Consider the following 20,875-nt stretch of genomic DNA (forward strand, 5'->3'; position numbering starts at 1 on the left):
CTTCCGAGAAAAGTGCTTGTGTTCCCCTTTCTCAAGTGCAACAATTCCTAGTCATTTCCTGCACAGAAAACACCCAGCGATGACCACGCAACCTCCCGGTGCCCTGCTGGTGGGTCACTTGGCAGGTCCAAGTCTGGATCTCCCGTCTTCCCTGGCAGGCTCCCCTCTCCCTTCGCCTAGGCAGGCCGTGGCAGCCCCCTTAGGAATCTCCCTGCCTCCATGCTCACCCCCTCCAAGCCTTGTTCCCCCATTCTTGGCCTCTCCAAAAGGCAAATCTAATCGTGCCACTCCAGCTCGCAGGGAGAAGTCCCCACTCTTTAACCTGGCTTTCCGGGCCTCCTAGGACCTGAGCCTTATCCCCTTCCCTTGTTCACCTGGACAGCACCTACTTATTCTTTAAGACCTAGCCCACACATCACCCCCTCCAGGAAGCCTTCCCTGACTGAACCCCTGCCCACCCCAGTCTGCTTTTTAATCTGTCTCCCTTCCCTGCTGAGCTGTGAGCAGCTGGAAGCAAGAGATCTATCTTCCCTGCTGTATCTCCAATGTGGCCCTGAGTCAGTGCTCAGCTATGTGACACGACCACATGGTCACTGAACCAAGCCCCACCTTCAGGTGCCCCTTGCGTCCTATGGCTCTTGGTTTTACAGGACGCCCCTCTTGGCACGGGGGGACCCCCGAGCTGGCCTCGGGTGTGAGGGGCTGGACTGAGGGCTCGGAGGGCCTCTGGCTGGTGTGTCCTCAGGCCTGGCGGGCCCTGCCACGCCTCCACTTCCTCGCTTTGTGCCTCCCTTCCTGTTTGGCCAGACTCTGAGGCTGGGCATTTTCCCTCCCTTTGAGGACCTGCCTCAATGGAGCTATTTCTCCTTGCGAACCCCCCAACATCTTCCCAAACCCAGATCTCTGACCTGCTGGTCGGCTCTGGAGTTGACTGATGCGGGTTTGAATCCCAGCTCTACCACGTTTAGCCGAGTGACAAGGGGTGAGGGGCTCACCTCTCTGGCCCTCAGTTTCCTCAGCTGTAAAAAGAGGAATTACAACGCCGCTCTCATGGGCCTGTGAGGGCTAAGGATACCCGTGCTTCTGAAATGTGTGTGCTGTGGCCGCGTCACTGCTGTCCCAGCCCCGTTGGTGTGGGGTCTGTGAGGAGAGCCCAGCTGGATGCTCGCTGGATGCCTGCTAGTCCAAACATCCTGTACTTTTTTGAACTCCTTACTGGAGAAATAGGAAAAAGCTTTTTTTTCCCCCTTCCACCCTATCGGGTGACTAAAAACACAGGCCACGGCTGGGTTAGCTGCTTGACTCTCTCATGGTTGGGAGCGAATCTGAGCTGTGAGGAGGGTAGCGGTTCCTTTCCTGGATTAGGGCTGATTCTGTGGGAACCAGACCCCATCTGAGACAGGAGGACCACCCTGATGAGTCCCTGCGGCCTGTCCCGGAGCCCCTTCCTCCTGGCGAGGGGGAGCCTGGGGCTCATGTTCTCCCCGCCTCTCCTGCCTCCTTCCTTACAGGTGAACATCCACAGCCTTCGGAGCGGCCAGAGGTGCTGGGCCACACGGACCCCGGTGGAGAAGCGGCTGCTGGTGCTGGTGGCACTTCTGGTGGCGGGGCTGGTGGCCTGCTTGGCAGCGCTGGGCGTCCAGTACCGGACAAGTAGGTGTCTCCACATTGCGCCGTGGGCTTGGCTCTCTCCTGCCCCTGGCTCTGTGTCCTTGTGCAAGGGGGAACGTCCCTGCTCCTGCTGGGACCGACCGGCCTCGAGCTCGAGGAGGGGAGCTAGGCCTGGAGGACCTGGGAGGGCGGGCAGGGTGGGCTGGTGAAAGATTTGGGAGTCAGAAGGATCTGAGTCCACATCCTAGCCCAAAAACTTTTTGGCTATGTGGCCCTGGACAAGTCACTTAACCTCCCAGAGCCTCTGTCTCCTCTACTTTAAATGGAGAAAACTGTGCTCAGTTTTAGGATGGCTTTAGAATTAGAGATAATGTCTGTAAATACCTCGTGCCTAGTCAGACTCGTTTAACCTTAGCTGTGGGTACTGTTTTGTTAGGACGTTGGATGGTTACGCACACCTTCTGTCATCCTTAATTCCAATAAAATAGCAATAATGACTTCCCTTCGCTGAGTATGTTGCATGGACCAAACCCTGCACCACCAAGTGATATGTGTAATCTCATTTCCTCCTTTCTGCAACCCTAGGAGGTATGGTTGCTTTGGGCCCCATTTTCCATATGAGGGAGCTGAGGCACTGAAACTAAATGACTTGCCCATGGTTACTTGGCTGCTGAGGAAGGAGATAGGGCAGCTGAATTCAAGCACAGGCTCTACCTCCTTCGGTTGTTGCAATGTGTCCAGACATGTCCAGGCACGCAATGGCCTTTTGGGCTCCAAATGAGCCACATCCTTGGGAAAGCTCCCCTTCCGTGGTCCAGGCGCCCTTCGTGAGCCTCTGTAACGCATTTATCCTTCCTGTCTTGTGTATAGCAATGTGGGGACGCGTATCAGACCCCTTTCTGGGCCTCTGATGGTGGTTCTCTGTGGGTCTAGCTCAATGCTTCGCAGAGCCAGTCAGGAAGCATTCATGGAACTGGCAGGGTGGATCAAAGTTAAAAATGGAAGTGGAGAAGCCGGCCAGTTCCAGGATCTCTCTCCCTCCCTTGTGCCCCAGCATCTAGCTTTGGATGATCCACGTGGTTGAGGGGCTTCTGTGGGCTTCGTTCAGGGTCCCATCCCACCGACTTGTTCCCTCACCCATTGGAGAGAATGTGCGTGTTCGCAGGGCCTGGGGACTTCTGCCACAGGCTTGTTTGAGTGCTCCCCCCATGAAGCTGCTGGTCTGCCTGGGCAGCCATGCTGGACGGAGCTGGCAGTGGCCATGGGCTTGCAGAGGGGGCAGGACTTCATCTGAGGCTTCCTTGCATCCCCCTGTGTCAAGCACCCAGTCACTCATTCATTCATAAACTACTTGATTATTTAACTGACTGTTTAATGGCTTGTAGGTTGTTTACCAAATGTGCCTGGTACTGTGCCCAGACCATGAGGTGCTTATTGCATATTTAATTACTTAACTGATGGTTTCTAGGCCCTTAACTGTGTGCTTAGCATAGCATGCCATAGGTGTGCAAAGTGAATGGCTGAATGATTGGATGGACAAAGATCCAAGAAGGAGGACTAGGCCAGGGGCAGCCTTTCTCTGCCAATCACCATCATCCTTCCACTGCCATCTTGCTTTATCCTAAATCAGTGTCAGCTCAGAACATCCTACCTGCCAGTCTTGCCAGTCTCTTCTGCCCAGCTGATGGCCCTTTGGGTAGTAACAGGCCAGATTGTGCTCAGGAACTCCCAAAATGTTTCTGTACCTGAAACTTGCAGGGAGCCTCCGAGGACCAGCTCCTTGTGACTGGGCACAAAGCACTTCTGCTGTTATCGCGGGTGGGACCCACATGGGAGAGATCTTGGCTTTGCTGCTGTCCCAGCCCTCACGGGGATGCAGAAGAGTTTTTCCCAGGCCTAGACTTGGGTGAGAGGATGGTCCTTCTTTGTCAGGTTGGTGCCGGCTCAGAGATCAGGTAACCCCAGAGCTAACCCACGTGTTCTTATTGGCTGCCTTGACCCAGGAAAATAGTACCCACCCCGACATCCGTAGTGGCCTCAGCTCCCAGTGGGTGCTGGCATCGGCCGTGTCTGAGCACACATCAGACCAGTCAATGCAAATCCTCAGGTGATTCTGAAAGACCCACCTAGAAGTTATGTCTGGGCACTTAAGGATATATTTACCTTCCTGCTGCACAATCCAGAAACTTCAGGTGCTTTGCAAAGAACAACAGCAAGACAAATAAATTCTCCCAGAAAATATCCTTACCGTCTCACACAGTGACAAGGCCAGGCAGTGACCAGACGAGTATCTGGGAATTGGTCCTGCCTTCCTGACTGATTATGCAAGTTCTAGAGGAAAGAAATATTTTCTTGCTCCAACAGGTGGGGACCAAGTGCTAGACAAAACTCTTCTGTTCACCCATTCATTCATTCATTCATTCATTCAACATCGTGTTAAACAGCTAAGTGCCACGTACAATGCTGGGCAAAAGAAGGACCTAAGCAAGTAAGACACTGGCTCCAAGTCCAGCGGGGAAGGTAGACAAGGAGGTGGCATGACAGTGCCGGCTGATCCCTGAGCCGGCTCCAACCTGACAAAGAAGGACCATCCTCTCACCCAAGTCTAGGCCTGGGAAAAACTCTTCTGCATCCCCGTGAGGGCTGGGACAGCAGCAAAGCCAAGGGGCTCAGGAGAGGGGCAGCTAGCTCCTCTGGGGGTCTGGGAAGGTTCCCTAAGATGGACGTTTTGAAGGTGTTGACCTGGATGTTAGTTGAGGGGGCCTAGAAACAATCAGTCATGTATTCATGAAGCACCTGCTGGACCAGGCACATCCGACAGAGGTTCAACAAACTATTAAATAATCAAGCGATTATTTCTTAAGCATCCCCTAGGAACCTTGCCCAATATCTGGTAGAGCAGTGCTCAGTACAGAACTCAAATCTGCGAGGCTGATTCCCTGGATGGGTTTCTTATTTTTAACCCAAGTCGCTTTGTGATAACCACGAAAGCCTTAATCAGTCAATCTCTCTCTCCCTCTCTTCCCCCCTTTCTCCCTCTTTCTCAGACACACAGACACACACACGTGCATGCACACGTGTTCTGACATGCCCAGACCTTGAAAATCACTTTCAGAGTCTATCATGTGGGAATTCTCATCAGCTAAAGCTTGTTCAGGCTTTACTTCCTGTAGTTTGTTGTATACAATAGGTATTCTTTTCTTTTTCCAAACATGGAGTTATCTATAATAATGAATAGGCTTTTTCAAAGTACTCAGAAATTTTCCTCCTCCCCACCCCACACAGAGATTGTGGTACATCCCCCTAAATTGGGAATGGGATCTGCAGGTCTGATTAAGATGATCTGCTTTAAAGATGTTTTAAACGGCATCATACTCCCCCCACCACCATTTCATCTGTGTTTTCATGCCCAGTGGCACAGTAATTTGAAGTTGTTGTATAATTATCTCAAAATAAAGTCACCCCGATTTTCCTCTGAGTCCTCAGTCAGCCCACAGGGCCTTGTGGTTGTCATCAGGTGTTAATAAGCCCACAGTAAGGCCCAGAGGACATCCTGGTCCCAGCTGACATTATATTTTCTGAGTGAGGTGCAGGCTGCCCCGGCGCCCCGTGCATTCTTTTCTGCTTCCTAGAGATTGACTTGAGAACATCCATCCAGACAAGGGGAAGGGGCTGGGCACATCTGCCCCAAGCCCCCAGCATCCCCCAAACCCCTGTCCACAGAGGATATGAAGAGCCAAAGGCAGGGGTCGCGCCTTAGGATGCTGGCCACCCGTTACTGTGCCTCGGCTCTCCCCTCATCCCCGTAGCCCCATGACGTTGGTCCTATCGTTCGTCCTAATTTCTAGATAGAGAAACTGAGATGCCAGGAAGCAGAAAGCTGGGACTCCATCTCCCAGGTGTAACAGCCTCCAGAGCCTCCCTGTGGTGGGGAAACTGGGCTCGCCTGTTGGTCCACACCCTTGACCTGTCCGGCAAAGTGGTGGCGGGGAAAGCAGCCTTGGAGCTGATGGTCTCCCGCTCTGCCCAAGACCTTCCTCGGCTCCCTGTCCCCAGCCTCAGCTTCCGGTTCAGTAAAGGGGCGTGTCCCACCTTGCCTGCTGCCTGAATGAATGAGATCACAAGTGTGTTGGAGCCTGGCACGGTGGTGGTGAGTAAACCCCCGCTGCTGCCAGCGTGGCCTGTGTCGGCCGGTCAGCAGACCTTTGAATAGGCTGGTCTGTGTTCTTAGCTCACGCCTGGACCTTCGGCCTCCATCTCCTGCAGAGTCAGATTCACTTCCCCTGCCTGGGCCGTTCCTGAACTCCCCTGTTTGGCTCCTTCGCAAGAACCCGCTGAACAAGGGTCCTGGGTGGCCCTTGAGGCAGAGGTCTGCCGCCTCCATGGCCTTTGGACACCCTCTACCCCGCAGCTTCTAAGAACCACCTCTACCCTGCGTCCTATAAGAACCTGCCGCATTCTGCTCAGTGGCGTTTGGGGGCTGCATGTAGGATTTGGCAGGTGGCCCCCCTGAGAGGGCTCTGCTTCCAGGCCTTCCCGCCGGCCCGTGGGGAAGGGGACGCTGCAGGTGGACAGAAGGCGGGGCGCAAATTCCAGATTAGACATCAGCAAGGTCCTTTGCCCCCCCTGTGCCTCAGTTTCCTCATGTATAAAAAAATCACCTGAAAAATGGTTTCTCAGGATTGTTTTGCTTTTGAGGACTCTGACGTAACTTCCTGGCCTCTTGTCCAGAGGGAATAATTTTTGTAGTTCCCTTCTTTCTCTAAGTCTTTCCTTCTTCCTTCTTCCTGGCCTGTGTTGCCTGTAGGAAATCCTCCCTTCTGTTTGTGGCATGAAGGACAGATGTTCTCGTACTGCTGTTTTTTTACTTTCTTAGGAAGGTTTTAATCCCCAACTAATTATTAGCTCTTGAAGGGAAGGACTGTGCCTTTTATATCCCCCCCACATCACACCACACACACACTACTCAGCAAAGAACCTGGAAGATACGCAGCTATTTTATTGAATAAATAAATGCACAGGTGAGTGAATAAATTTGTTGAGCATCAGCGACATAAAAAAAAATCAGTGATAATCTGTGGAAGAAACACTTTGTTCCTGGGTACTTCTTTAAAGCCACAGGAAGGACTTAAGGCAGCTAAACAGAGGTCTTGTTTCATATGCCAGGAGAACCCAGATCTACTGAAGTCATTTCTCTGTAGGGCCTGCTCACCATCCGGTCTGGTCAGGGCTGGGGGTGGGTAGCATTCCTGGGCCCCAGGCCGGCCGCACTGTGCGCCCCAGCCTCCTCACTGCCTGCCCTAACTGGCCTCTTGTTCTGGCCCCCACAGGAGCCTCCTCAGTGTGCCTGAGCGAGGCCTGCATCTCGGTGACCAGCTCGATCCTGAGCTCCATGGACCGCACAGTAGACCCCTGCCAGGACTTCTTCACCTACGCCTGTGGCGGGTGGATCAAGGCCAACCCCGTGCCTGATGGCCACTCACGCTGGGGGACCTTCAGCAACCTCTGGGAGCACAACCAGGCCATCATCAAGTACCTCCTCGGTAAGCACGGGGCAGGGAGCCCGATGAACGGCTGGGCAGCTCAGCAGAGTGGGAACACTAGGCTTTGGAATAGGCGGAATGGGGTTAGAATTCCTTCTGTGTCCTTCTTGTGTGATCCTGGGGGATGAACCTCTGTTTCTTCATCTGTAAAATGGGATAATTACACCCACATTGCAGAGTTTTGAGACCTGGAGAGCATAATGTATGGCACATAGTCAGTGTATAATGACTAACTGTGATGGCTACTTTTATACTTTCATGGCTTTAAGCTGCAGCTTAGCCCTGACTGGTTTTTGGTGTTTTTTTCAGATTTATTTGTCCTCCCCCCTCCCCACCCCCCCCTTGTTTTTGCATTCACTGCTCTCTGTGTCCATTCTCTCTGTATTTTTCTGTGTCTGCTTGTCTTGTCTGCTTGTCTTCTCTTTAGGCAGCACCAGGAACTGATCCTGGGACCTTCCGGAGTAGGAGAGAGGTGCTCAATCTCTTGTGCCATCTCAGCCCCCTGGTCCACTACGTCTCTTATTGTCTCTCCAGTGTCTCTTTTTGTTGTGTCATCTTCCTGCACTCCGTATGGGCCAGCACTCTGCGTGTGCTACCTCTCCACGTGGGCCAGCTCACCTTCACCAGGAGGCCCCAGGAAGCAAACCCTGGACCTCCTCTGTGGTAGACAGAAGCCCAATCGCTTGAGCCATATCTGCTTCCCAGCACTGACTGGCTTGTGAGAGTTGTAAGCAAAAAGAGTTCTGGCTGGATATGCTGGATCAGATTTTAAGGTTGTGATCCAATAGAAGTTTTAACAACAGCTGCTCAGGTTGCTGGTCACTGAAGGCAGTGAGCTAGCGCTTGGCCTTGTGGGCTGAAGGCACATATGATAAGCTGTCTAACAAAGTTTTCCCCTTCGCACCTTGTTAGACCTTTGGCTCCTCTAGTTGACTTCAGCGTTAGCAGTTTAATCCTTCGATTAGCATCCCACCTCCGTCCTGTTTGCAGTTACCCATAATTAATGTTTGTTGAACCAGGGGCTGGGCAGGTAGGTCCTCCTCGGAAGATTAGCACAGTGCCCTGTGCTGTCCTACCCTGAAGCCCTCAGCAGCTGGGGCCTCTGCCTTCTCCCTCTGGCCCCTGCCCCCATCCTGGGAGAGGCTGGATCATGAAAAGCCAGTGATTTAACCTACCAACGATGTAACATAGATTTGACAAATGCTTGTTAAATTGCATTTTTACAAAGCCCTCAAGAAAATCAAAAGTAGGTAAAATGGAAGACCCGTGAAAGTGGACAAATCTTCTCAAAGGGGCAAAAAATCTTCCTTTGTCAAAGAAAAGATAATTTGACAGGCATGTAAGGCTACCTTGTCTTTTAGATGAAAGTGGAAATAAGCGAACCAGGTTAAGAGGACCTTTCCTTTCTTTCCTACCCCAGCCCCAGGGGATGCACAGCTGCTGCTGAGACACACCCGCCATTCCTCCTCGGTCCCAGCAGCTCGTGGGCAGGGGCTCCTCCAAGCAGCAATAGCCTCCTGCTAATTTCCCGGAGGAGCCGCGCAGGGTGGTGGACGGGGCCGGGGTTGATGGAATTCTATCAGAAATAGGAAAGCCCAGCCTGGGATGCCTCCCTACCTGCTGTACGCTACCAAGATGCCTTTGAAAGGGGACACAGCCTTTCATTTTCCAAACTTGAAGTTTAAAAGGCAAATACGTCTGTGATCATGAGATTTGAACTCAGGGATGTCCCTTGCCCAGTGGCCAAAGACACAGCTGGGTCCTTGGCAGGGACTGTCAACCAGAGTAGAGAATAGTCCAGGTAGTAAGATGGTCTAGAGCCCTTGCTTCAGAGTCACCAGGCCCTGGGTTTAAATCCTGGTTCTGCCAATTACTGGCTGTATGCTCTTGAGTCCATTTTATAACTTCTCTGGGCATGTTTTTCTCATCAGTGAACCATGCCTCCTCCTCAGGGTTATGAGAATTTCATGAGTACTTAAAGTGCTTGGCACAACACTGGCGTGCTGTGGTGACTGCTGTGTGTGTTGATGTTACTGTCATTATTCGCCCCTGCCTTTTGCACAGCATCTGATGGTTTACAGAGATCTTTTTTAGATATCATCCCATTGACATTTCCATTTGGGAACGTATTGTTCACCCCATTTCATAGATGAGAAAACCGAGGTCCAGTGAAGCTTAGAAGTTCTGCCAAGATAGGCTAGGACGTGGCAGAGCTGAAAATGGCCTGATTCCAGTCCTGTGTCCTTTCGCCTGTCCCATCACCCCCTCTTCAGGTCTAAGGGACTGATACAGCTCCCTTCCCAGCTTGCTGGAGAGAGCCTGGCAGGGAGCAGAGAGCTCTGAGCCCCTCAGGGAAAGAGGAGCGAGACCAGCGTTTGAATGCCTACCGCGTGCTTGCCCAGTCCCAGGCATTTTCTATCCCCTGCCTCTTAGATCCTCACCACAAACTGAGGCTGAGGTTGCCAGGAACACACAGTGAGAGTAGAGAAGGGGGATCAGGCCCCAGGCAGAGGTCACCCTGAGAGGGCCCCCGGGGAGAAAGGCGATGGGCCCTTCACTTCTCAGTCAGACCCTGGAAGGGCCCTTGTGTGCAGGAGCAGGCCCAGGGGTCCTGACCCCGCTCCCCCCAGGGGGCAGGGCTCACAAGGAGTGGACGTCAGTCCTGGGCCCTGGCCTTTCATTCACCCCGTCCTTGAGGTTCAGGCTGGGGGTGGGCAGCTGCCCTGAGCTGGGCCTGATTGACCAGAACCACACGTTCAGGCCCCTGACCCCAAGGCCGGGGCCTGGTGGCATCAGGAGGCCAGGCTGCGGCGCTGTGAGGCCAGGGGGCCTTGGGTGCTGGCTGGGCTGCTTATCAGCTGGGCGGCCTTGGGCCAGCGCCCTGGCCTCTCTCCAGTTGAGTTTCGTTATCTGTAAAACGGGGACAGTGATGGCACCTATCGCAGGAGGTTTCTGTGATATCTGGTATCCAGTCGCCTGTGGAGGCTCAAAGGGCCTCGCACAGAGCCGGCTCGTGGGAATGCTCCGTAAACCGTGGCTGCCCTTCCTGGTGGGGGTGGGCAAGCTCCAGCCGAGACCCCTCAACAAGCTGTGCACACGCAGGGACCACCCAACCACTCGGGGCCTCCACTTTTTACCTGTAAAGGGGGATCTTACCCAGATCATTCGTTGGGAGTTTCTAAGCATTGAGTGGTAAATGAGAAAAGTAATTATGGCTTATTATGAGTATTTCATTTCTGACAGAAACACTGATGTGGGCACAGTTTTCAGGGAAGGAGGTACAGGCTGTTTTGTTCTGTTTTGTTTTGTTTTTACTATTGTTATTGTTATCATTTTTAGGAAGGACTGGGGATTGAACCCAGGATCTTGCACTTGGGAAGCAGGTGCTCAACCGCTTGAGCTACATCTGCCCTCCATATTGCTATCTAATTCTCGTGGTAAAGCCATGGAGGAAGCTCTGTACGCCCACCTTACAGATGGGACTCACACATGCAGAGCCACTACCCCAAGGCCACGGAGCTGAGATGGTGGAGCTGGGATCCATAGCCAGAACCTGTGCTGTTCTCTCCCGACTCCACTGAGCCAGACTCACTGGATAGAGGCCCCGGATGGACCTGCTCAGGAGGAGTAGCGGAGAAGCCTGGTTTGCCAACCTCCTTTCCCGGCTTCTCAGCTGAGCCCTCCAGGGCAGATGAGAGCTGACCCCCAGTCACAGTAGCTGGGGCCACCCCCACATCACGGTGATCAGGAGCTTCCCCAGAAGGCACATCCCCGGATCTCCTCCCCCAGGCCCGGGTCGGGAACTGATCTGGAAATGTCCCCTCACTGTGTGCCCTGGAAGCCCCTTAAGGGGCAGGAGACGGCGAGTGGGAGACAGAATGCAGGAGCGTGAGCTAGTGCGTCCTTGGGCTTAAGGCCAAGCTGGTTTCTGCTTCCCCAAGGCAAGGGATCAGCAGCCAGTAGCCTCAGAGGGAGCGAGAGCTGAGCGGGGCAGGGCCCAGGCTCCCGAGCCGACCTGCAGGCGGGCTACTCTCAGGCGGATCGAGGAGAAGGCGCGTTCAGACTGCAGTTGAGGGTTCTGTCCACTGGCCAGGAAGGACAGCTGTCACCACCAGCTTGCTGTGTGACCTGGGACGAGCTGCTCCTTTCTCTGGATGGTACATCTTTTTTTTTTAAAGATTTATTTTTATTATTTAATTCCCCTCCCCCGGTTGTCTGTTCTCTGTGTCTATTTGCTGCGTTTTGTTTCTTTGTCCGCTTCTGTTGTCGTCAGCGGCAGGGGAAGTGTGGGCGGCGCCATTCCTGGGCAGGCTGCACTTTCTTTCGCGCTGGGCGGCTCTCCTTATGGGGAGCACTCCTTGTGCGTGGGGCTCCCCTACGCGGGGGACACCCCTGCATGGCAGGGCACTCCTTGCGCGCATCAGCACTGCGCATGGGCCAGCTCCACACGGGTCAAGGAGGCCCGGGGCTTGAACCGCGGACCTCCCATGTGGTAGACGGACGCCCTAACCACTGGGCCAAAGTCCGTTTCCCTGGATGGTACATCTTTATGCACCCTAGCCCCCTCAGAGGAAATCCAGGCAGCTCTGTAGCAGGTGGGCTTCCCCAGGCCCAGTGCCACCAGGGCATGTCCTTGCAGCCAGCTGGCTGGAGGAGGGTGACCTCGGCTACATGAGACACAGCCGCCTCACCCCCACACCCTGCCACTCACCCAAGGCGCCAGCTTCGGCTGTCCTCGCAGGCTTTAGGGAGACAGGAGTGTGGCCTCACTTCATCAAGGGAAGGAGCCCTGATCGGCAGCCAGGGCCATCAGCCCCTCGACTTGGCCTTGCCTTAGGCTTTCCAGCCGCAGCACTGTCGTTTCAGACGGTCCCCCATCTGGAGTGCCTACCCCGCCCCCTGCCAGGCCTTTAGCTTGGCTCAAACCTGCTTCCTCTATTAAGCCTTCCATGATGGCCCAGGGTCTCACATTCTGTGTGCCCATCAAACTTGCTTCGCTCTGTTTTACATTATAAGATCAGTGCGTGTTTGTGGTAACAGTATAAGGGACACTTTTCCGTAGAGGAAAGACTAGTCTCCCCTCCTTCTACCTTCTTTTTTTTTCCCTCTCCCTTTCCCACCCCCTCCCACCCCCAGTTGTTTGCTCTCTGTGCCCATTCGCTGTGTGTTCTTCTGTGACCACTTCTATCCATATCAGCGGCACCAGGAATCTGTTTCTTTTTGTTGCATCATCTTGTGTCAGCTCTCCGTGTGTGCGGCGCCATTCCTGGGCAGGCTGCACTTTCTTTTGCCCAGAGCGGCTCTCTTTATGGGGCAAGCTCCTTGTGCGTGGGGCTTTCCTACACAGGGGACACCCCTGCCTGGCACAGCACTCCTTGCGCGCATCAGCACTGCGCATGGGCCAGCTCCACACGGTCAAGGAGGTCCGGGGTTTGAACTGTGGACCTCCCATGTGGTAGGTGGATGCCCTATCCATTGGGCCAAGTCCGGTTCCCTCCTTCTACATTCTGACACCAGTCTTCCTAAGAAAATCGTTCCAATAGCATTAAATCTCTCCGTGTCAGTGATTTGGCAATTAATCATGTCACCCTGTGACCTCTTTTGTGTTTTTATTTTGATCTGTTTTCCTAGTCTTTACTGTCTATTTTTTTTTTAAAGATTCATTTATTTATTTATTTCTCTCCCCTTCCCCCGCCCCGGTTGTCTATTCTCTGTCTATTTGCTGCGTCATCTTCTTTGTCGGCCTCTGTTGTTGTCAGTGGCACGGGAATCTGTGTTTTCTTTTTTTGTTGCATCATCTTGTTGTGTCAGCTCTCCGTGTGTGTGGCACCATTCTTGGGCAGGCTGCACTTTCTTTCATGCTGGGCGGCTTTCCTTACGGGGCGCTCTCCTTGCACATGGGACTCCCCTACACAGGGGACACTGCTGCGTGGCAGGGCACTCCTTGTGCGCATCAGCACTGCGCATGGGCCAACTCCACACGGGTCAAGGAGGCCCAGGGTTTGAACCGCGGACCTCCCATGTGGTAGACGGACGCCCTAACCACTGGGCCAAATCCGCTTCCCTTACGGTCTAATTTTTTTTGTCTCATTTCCTGGTGCAGGTCAGAAACCCTCTCTGCATAGGACCTGCCTCTTAAATGCTTTTTTTTTTTTTTGAGGTATTAGGGATTGAACCCAGAACCTCATATGTGGGAAGCTGGTGCTCAACCACTAAGCCACATCAACTTTCCTGAGTTGTTTTTTTGTTTTTTCTTATTATTGTTGCATCATCTTGTTTCATGAGTTTGCAGGCAGGCCATCTCTCTGCAGTGCAGGCCAGCTTTCCAGCTTTCCACAGAGCATCAGCTACGCCTTCACCAGGGGTTCCAGGAACCCCCATATGGTAGATGGGAGCCCAGTCGCTTGAGCCACATCGACTTTGTCCTGAGTTGGTTTTTTCATTTGTTTGTTTTGCTGTTGCTAGCCTTTGTGTTTTTCAGGAGGCACTGGGAACCAGACCTGGGACCTCCCATGTGGGAAGCATGTGCCCAACTGCTTGAACCACATCCACTCCTCTTAAACGTTTTTAGTCCAGTGTGATATCTGCTTGCAGTGGGCTCTCCTCTCATGTCTGTGGAGTGGTTAAGTGGGTTGATGGATAGATTGATCGAGTCAAGGGTGGGAAGGGCTGTCCGGGGTGTTTTAGGAAGCAGCTGGACTGTGTGGGCTCCACCATGGGGTGCCCGAGCCAACCTGTCAGAAAGAGCTTAGACTTCAGTCCTGGCCTCTGCCACTTTCTTGTGTGACTTTGGACAAGTTACCCGATGTCTTGCCTATAAATTGGGTGGATACTAATAACCATGGACGACACAGTTTTCATAGCCATACCCACACTCTGAGGCTTAAGAGTGCTCAGTTCAAATTCCAGCTGTGCCAGCTAGCACCGCCTCCCTAGGCGGGTACCCTCACCCCCCCCCCACCCCTCACCTGGGTGTCTGTCTCGGTTTCCGTCTCTGTGAAATGGGATGAGATGCAGTGCAGTGGGATGGTTAGCCGTGTCTGCAGAGCCAGGCCTGCAGTAGGCCTAGTAACTGACAATGGCATTAGCATTACTTTTGTTCTGCAGGAACAGGCGCCTCCCTTATGGGCTCCCCTCCTCCCACAGGATAGGGTTGCTAAGGCCTGTCAGTGTCTGAGCTGAGTCCTTGTTTTATCTAAAACAAGCACTGGCCCCACCCGGGTGTAGAGTTCGGCCAGGATGGTCCCGCTGCAGCCAGGGAGGCCAGCAGGGGAGGCCGCAGAATTCCCAGTAGCCCCATCCCTGCAGCGGGCTTCAGTCGCGGCTCATCTGCTGGTGCGTTTGGTTCCTCCCCAGGAGTATTGTGGGAGGGGGCGTCCAATGAACACTCCCGGAGGAGATAGCAGGCCAGTTAAATGGGACTTCGGGCAGGTGCCTGCGGAGGTTTCTGGAACTCAGCGTCCCTGAAAGGAAGCACCTGGAGGTTGGGAGCCCTGTTGACACCATTTGCATACACCAGTGCTCTGGAGGTGCCCATCACCCAGTGCTCAGTCCCCGGGGCCACCCTGTGGGCCACTGGCCTCCGCCTTGCCTGCACCCACGGAACCTCCTTCCAGCGTGTTAAGGAGACCAGGCTTTTCCTGACAAGGACACTGCCTGGGGCTGATGTCACTTCGAAGCCAAGCCTTGTCTCTGGGGCTCAAGTGACGATATCTTCCTCTGTGAAGCTCCCAGAACATTCCTTCATTCACTCGCCATTCGTTTATTCACTCGACAATCGACAATCGTTTATTGTGTACTTGATGAGTGCCAGGCTCTGCCTGGTGCTGAGGAATGTGCAAGGAGTGAGACTGTCCTTCCGCGTGGCACTTACCCTCCGCCGGGGACGAGGTCAGAGCCACGTCCAAGAGGAACGTGGCAGCGGGGTAGTGGAGACTGAGGGCTCTGAGAAAATCCAGGAGGGCACCCAGCTGGAGCGGAAGGAGGCCGTTTTCCTCCTGCTTTGGGTGATATTGCCCCTGTTGAGAATGTGTTGAGAATGGGGACTCATAGGCAATTTTAAGGAATCTCTAGTGCTTTTTTATTTTTAATTTTTTCTTTTTCTTTTCCTTCTTGTTTTTTCCCCCAAGTGTTTTTTTTTTTTTTGACTAGAAAACAGCTCAAGGCAACACCTCTGTAAACACCGAGGCCTGGGTTCTACTTAGATGTCTCATAGAAACCGAGCTGCTTACCCTCCTCCCCAAACCCGCCCCCATTCCCAGCCTTCCTCATCACAGCAAATGGCAGCGCCTCGCTCCGGCCAGGGACACTTGGTGTCCTCTGCCTCTCATTCGCCAACCGCTTCTTGCCATCTCAGCTGCCCCCCCAGCCCGAGCCACCACCACTGCAGTCCCCCCTCCCTGGCCAACTCGCTTCCGCTCTTGTCCCCTGAGCCCGCAATGCGGCGAGTGCCCCGTGACTGAGGAAGGCGGAGGGAGGAGGGCAGATGAGCTGCCGTGGTCCCTGTGGGCTCCATGGAGGAGGGTGGAGCAGTGGAAGGCAACGTGACCTCCCACAGGACCCCAGCCCCTGCGGCCCAGCAGCAGTGGGAGCCCAGTGGGCCGCGTGCGGAGGGGACACGGGCGCTCACTCCTGTCCTTCCTGCCTGGCCTGCCTTGTCTCCTCCCCGTGCGGGTGTCCAGCAGGCCCCTGGCCTTGTCACCCCTTCGCGTCCTTCCTCATCCAAAGCGGACAGCGAGGCCCTGCGACGTGTCTGCCCAGTGCTGGCTCCGGGGGTACAGGGATGGCTGAGACCCGGAATAGCGGGCGGGGCAGCACAGCCCCCCTCGCCTGGACCTCACACCCGCTCTCTCAGGGTGGGCTGCCTGGCTCCCCTGTAGAAGAGACCCCTCCTCCTCGCCAAGTCTTCCTGCTCTTTCCCTTCCTAGCTTTCACCCCAGGGGTTTTTCCTTGCAGCCTGCTTCACCCACTGGGCTGCAGGCTTCAGGGCAGGTCTGGGTCGTCTTGCCAGCTGCACCCTCCGCTCCCAGCCCAGCACCCGCCACCATGTAGGACCCAAATACACATCTGCTGGGAAAGCAGCGAACCTGATGCTTAGGGTGTTGGAGCTCAGAGGAAGGGCGTTTGCCCTGTGCCTGAGGCAGCTGCTCAGAGCAGACAAGAGGGAAATGGAGCTGGAAAGGGGAGGAGGAGTCCCTCTCCCTCGGAGACGATCCAGGGCTTGTGTACAGGTGACAGGGAAAGGGGGCACTGTGGCTGGGCCCCGGAGTGGCCCAGCCAGACCGTTCTCGGAGGCCTTCCTCGGGGTCTCTTATCTCCGTGGTCTTGAGCACTGCAGGGAGGCAATGCCAGGCAGCCCTGCTGCTTCAGGGTCATGGCCAGACCCAGATGTGGACGGGGAGGCGCTCCTTCCGGGGCCTGGCCAGCGGTGAAGATTCCCAGGCTTTCCCTTCCGGGAGCCTGGCTGCTGGGAGGCGTTGCCAGAGAAACAAGGCCTGCGTGCCTGGTGTGACACAGGTTCTCCGGTCCTAGGCGGGGAGTGGCCCCTCTCGGCCGATGCTCCGCTTCTGGAGCCTGAGGAGCAGGAGAAGCCCACCCCTCCACCGCCGTGAGGCCTTTTCTCTGCTGCTCCCACGGGGCCGGGGGACACATGGAGTCTCCAGGGCTCAGCCAGCACTGTGGCCGCGGCCTCTGGCTCTGTGTGCCCCTCCGTACCCCTCGTCACACAGGGGTCTCTCTCTTCTGTCCCTTTCACCCTTCCAAGTAGCCCCAGGCTGCCCCGTGCCCTCTGCAGGGACGCAGCCCTGCCCTAGAGGACCTGGGCAGCTGATCTCTGACCAGTGAGAACCGTGATGGCTCAGGACGAGAACTGCGGGGGCAGGAGCGAGGACTGGGAGGGCTGATCAAGGACTGGCCAGGGAAGGACGTGTGGCCACACCGGAAATGCGTTTCTTCTCTCCAAACCCATGCCCTTCTATGCTTCCCTGCATTTCCTCAGCTAGTCCACACCCCTCCGCCACCCTCTTTTCTATCTGATGAGCAACTTTTTGTCCCTGAGAACCAGCTCAAATAGAGCGTCCTCTCCACACCCCTCCGAAGGTGGAGACTTGGCTCTGGACTTCAGTGGCTTGCACTAATCTAAGCATTTTCGTGCCTTACAGCCATTTCCCTGTGTCTCCATGTCCCCCATTGGGCAGGCGGTCTTCCCTTCCGTGTTCACTTGTCGGTTATCTGTGTCCCTGCACTGGAAAGGCAGCTAGCTCCGTGGGGACCGGGATACTGTCTTCTGCATCCCTGGTGCTTGCGCGCTGCCTGGCACGGAGTCAGCGTCCAGTATCTCTCTGGTGGATGAATGGGTAACATTCTGCAAAACAAATCTTTGTGGAGGAGGTGGGGTTTGGAGGAGTCTTTGAGGAAAGCCGAGGATGGGGCTCATGGTCTGGGAGAGATGACTATGAGGGGAGGAAAAGGAGCGGAGGCAGCAAGGCGTTCCCCAGGGAGGGAGCAAGCGGGACAGCCAGACTTGAGGGCACAGAGGGCCTGGCATGGCTTGGAGCTGGGCCCTGGGACAGCTGAGGCACAGGAGCCCTGGCACGTAGTAGGTCTCTTGAGAACTAGAAGTGGAGGACATGGTCGCCGTCCCTGGATGTGGCAGGAACCTCCCCGTGCTTATGCACACGGGCATAACACCTTCAGCTGGCAGTGTCCCGACCAGGGCCTAGAGGGCCAGGAGAAGGACAGTCTCCTGGGTGTCCGGCTGTGCAGTCTGAGAAGCCACAAGGAGAGACACACGGCTTGCCAGGGTTGGGAAGGGAAGTGGACAGCGGCCCTGTGCGTCAACTGCAAGTCTGTCGAACATGCCCAGTGCCTTTGAGGAGGAAGCAGAGAGTAAATTCATAATAAACAAAGCCTTTACATCTTCTGCCCAACTCCACTCCTCATCCAAGGACGGTCATTTGGGATCTGAAAACTAAGACGGCCACTGTCTCTGCACCAGGCAGGGGTGTTGGTGCCACATGTTGGCCGGCGAGGGAAGCAGCCTGCCCTCCAGCTGCCAGCCCGGGGACACGCCTGCAAACCTGCCCCGATGGTGTGCCTTTCTCCAGGGCAGGGAGTAAACTCAGCTTCGCCAGGCTCTCTCCCGGGGCGTTCGCGTCCCTGCTGTGACCGGGTTCCACACCACTGCCCACAAGCAGGCGTCATGGGTCTGTTTTGCAGCTGAGAAAATCTAGGCTTTGCAGACTCACCCAGGGCCACCCAGCGAGCAAATGGGGGAGTGTTGCCAATGCTGCTCTCTTGTCGTTCCAGAGAACTCCACAGCCAGCGTGAGTGAGGCAGAGAGGAAGGCCCAGGTGTACTACCGTGCATGTATGAATGAGACCAGGCTCGAGGAGCTCAAGGCCAAGCCCCTGATGGAGCTGATTGAGAAGGTGCGTCCCCCTGGGCCAGCTGGGCAGCCTTCCCCATCCCATGCCACCTGCCGGCCCCTCCAGTGCCTGCCCCAGCTGCGGGTGCCACTGGAGCTCAGCAGTCACCTGCAGCCCCCAGGCCGGCTGGACCGCGGCTGGCTGTCTGCTGACGTGTGCGTGTGCGCACGTTTGCATGGCTCTGTGTGGGTGAAGGCCTCTGTGTCTATTTGTGTGGGGATGTGTGCCAGCATCTGTCATGAGTGTCTGTCATGTCTGTGTGTCTGTCTGTGCATCTGTGTGTGGGACCAGGGCCCTATTTACCAGGAAATGTTGCTGTGTCGCTGCTTCCTTCTCCTCCGAGGCTGTGTTAATGAACGTGGAGGGGGGTGTGTGCAGGTTCCAGAAGGACAGGCAGCGTCTTGGACCAGGACCCGAGCCCTCCCCGTGAGGGTGACCCTCCTGGCCCAGCAGCCTCCCCTTCCTCCTGAGTAGGGGATGAGTCAGGACCCCCCAGGCCGCCTTGGGAGGATGCCAAGGGGGGTGGCCTGGCCCAGACGGACGGGGCGGCCGAGGCAGGTTCCTGGCCGCCTGGTGCTCCCACTCCCTCGCGGGCCCTGCATCCAGCCCGGCCTGGGGAAGGCCCGCAGCAGGGGGTGGCAGCCGAAGGCTCTGGGGATTCAACCAGTCCCTCCTTTCTGGCCCAGAGCCCAGGTGCCAGCGTGGCGGAGATGGATTGACCATGTGTCCAAGGCAGAGAGATGACTGAGAAGATTTTTAAAATCCCAAATCTCAGAGAAACTAGAGTAGGCCATAGCCTGTCAACTATTGTTTTTTTTTAAATCATGGAGTCATTCTTGCAATAGGCACAACTGAATTTATTTTGAACAGCTTTATTGAGTTATAACTTACATACCATATAATTCTCCCATTTGAAGTGTACAATCCAGTGGTTTTTAGTATATTCACAGATATGTGCAGTCATCACCATAGTCAATTTTATCACTCCAAAAGAAACCCTGTACCCTTTAGCTATCACCCTACCCCAGCAGGAACCCCCTGCCTCTAGCAGACACTAATCTACTTTAGATTTTTATAGATTTCCCTACTAGTACTTTTTCCCAGTTGTGGTAACAAATATATAACATAAAAACTTTCTATCTTGTCTATTTGTAAGTGCAATTCAGAGAAGTACTATTTCCTTTCATAATCACCACTATTTCCAAAATGTCCCATCACCCAAAACAGAAATTCCTTACCCAATCAGCAGTTACTCCCCATCCCTCCCCACCCACCCAGCCCCGCCCCTGGTAACCTCTGATCTTTTTTGTCTCTATGGATTTGCTCTGTCTAGATATGTCATAAAAGTGGATTCATACAATATTTATCCCTTTGTGTCTGGCTTGATTCACTAGCATAATGTTTACAAGGTTCATCCATGTTGTAGCATGGGTCAGAACATCATGCCTTTATACTGCAGAGTAACAGCCCGTTGTGCGGCTAGACCACAGTGAACGATGCTGCAGGGAACATTAGTGTGCAAGTATCTGTTTGGGTCCCTGCTTTCAAGTCTTTGGGGTGCATACCTAAGAGTGGATAATTCTGTGTCCTTTTGATAATTCTGTTTACCTTTTCGAGGACCCGCCAAACTGTTTTCCACACCAGCTGCACCGTCTTCCATTCCCACCAGCACTGCACAGGAGTTCCTATTTCTCTGCATCCTCACCAGCACTTGGTTTTTGTTTTTTTCACTAGCAGCCATCCTAGAGGGCATGAAGGGGTGTGGCACGGTGGTTCTGATCCTCACTTCCCTGAGTGTGTGCTTTAATAGGCATGCCATTCACAAAGCGCAGCATTCAAAAAGTAGCCCGCGGCCAGGGAAACGCCTCCTTCCCAGGCCTGCCCCCAGTCCCCAGCCAGCAGCCAACACATGGACCACGGTTCTCTCGTCTAGGATAAGTGGCTGCTCTCCACCCGTGGACCTTGGCTCCTGGCCAGAAACCCCTAATGCCCCCTACCCCTTTCACTGACTTGTCTGGTGATGCCTGGTACAGGGTCACAGCACAGCAGCTGCAGAATTGGAATTCGTGCTTAGGTCTCCAGAACAGAGCTTTTCCCCAGGCCTCCTGCCACCTCATCCTTCCCGGTGACTCCTCCCTCTTCACAGCTTGGGGGCTGGAACATCACAGGTCCCTGGGACAAGGACAATTTCCAGGACATCCTGCAGGTGGTCACCGCCCACTACCGCACCTCCCCCTTCTTCTCGGTCTACGTCAGCGCCGACTCCAAGAACTCCAACAGCAACGTGATCCAGGT

The 20,875-nt window shown here is 54.7% G+C and overlaps 1 protein-coding gene across 3 annotated transcripts in view; it reads left to right on the plus strand.

Moving 5' to 3' along the window:
• The window catches only part of ECE1 (endothelin converting enzyme 1), a 110,572-nt gene that overhangs the window by 57,914 nt on the left and 31,783 nt on the right, over positions 1–20,875 (plus strand). For all 3 annotated transcript variants that reach the window (XM_058304192.2, XM_058304190.2, XM_058304191.1), the window contains exons 3-6: positions 1,512–1,653; positions 6,942–7,154; positions 18,462–18,583; positions 20,727–20,873. In XM_058304192.2, coding sequence (XP_058160175.1) covers positions 1,512–1,653; positions 6,942–7,154; positions 18,462–18,583; positions 20,727–20,873 — 624 coding nt within the window. The remainder of the gene's footprint in view (positions 1–1,511; positions 1,654–6,941; positions 7,155–18,461; positions 18,584–20,726; positions 20,874–20,875) is intronic.

This window comes from Dasypus novemcinctus, chromosome 9, assembly GCF_030445035.2.
Source record: "Dasypus novemcinctus isolate mDasNov1 chromosome 9, mDasNov1.1.hap2, whole genome shotgun sequence".
Classification (NCBI taxonomy): domain Eukaryota; kingdom Metazoa; phylum Chordata; class Mammalia; order Cingulata; family Dasypodidae; genus Dasypus; species Dasypus novemcinctus.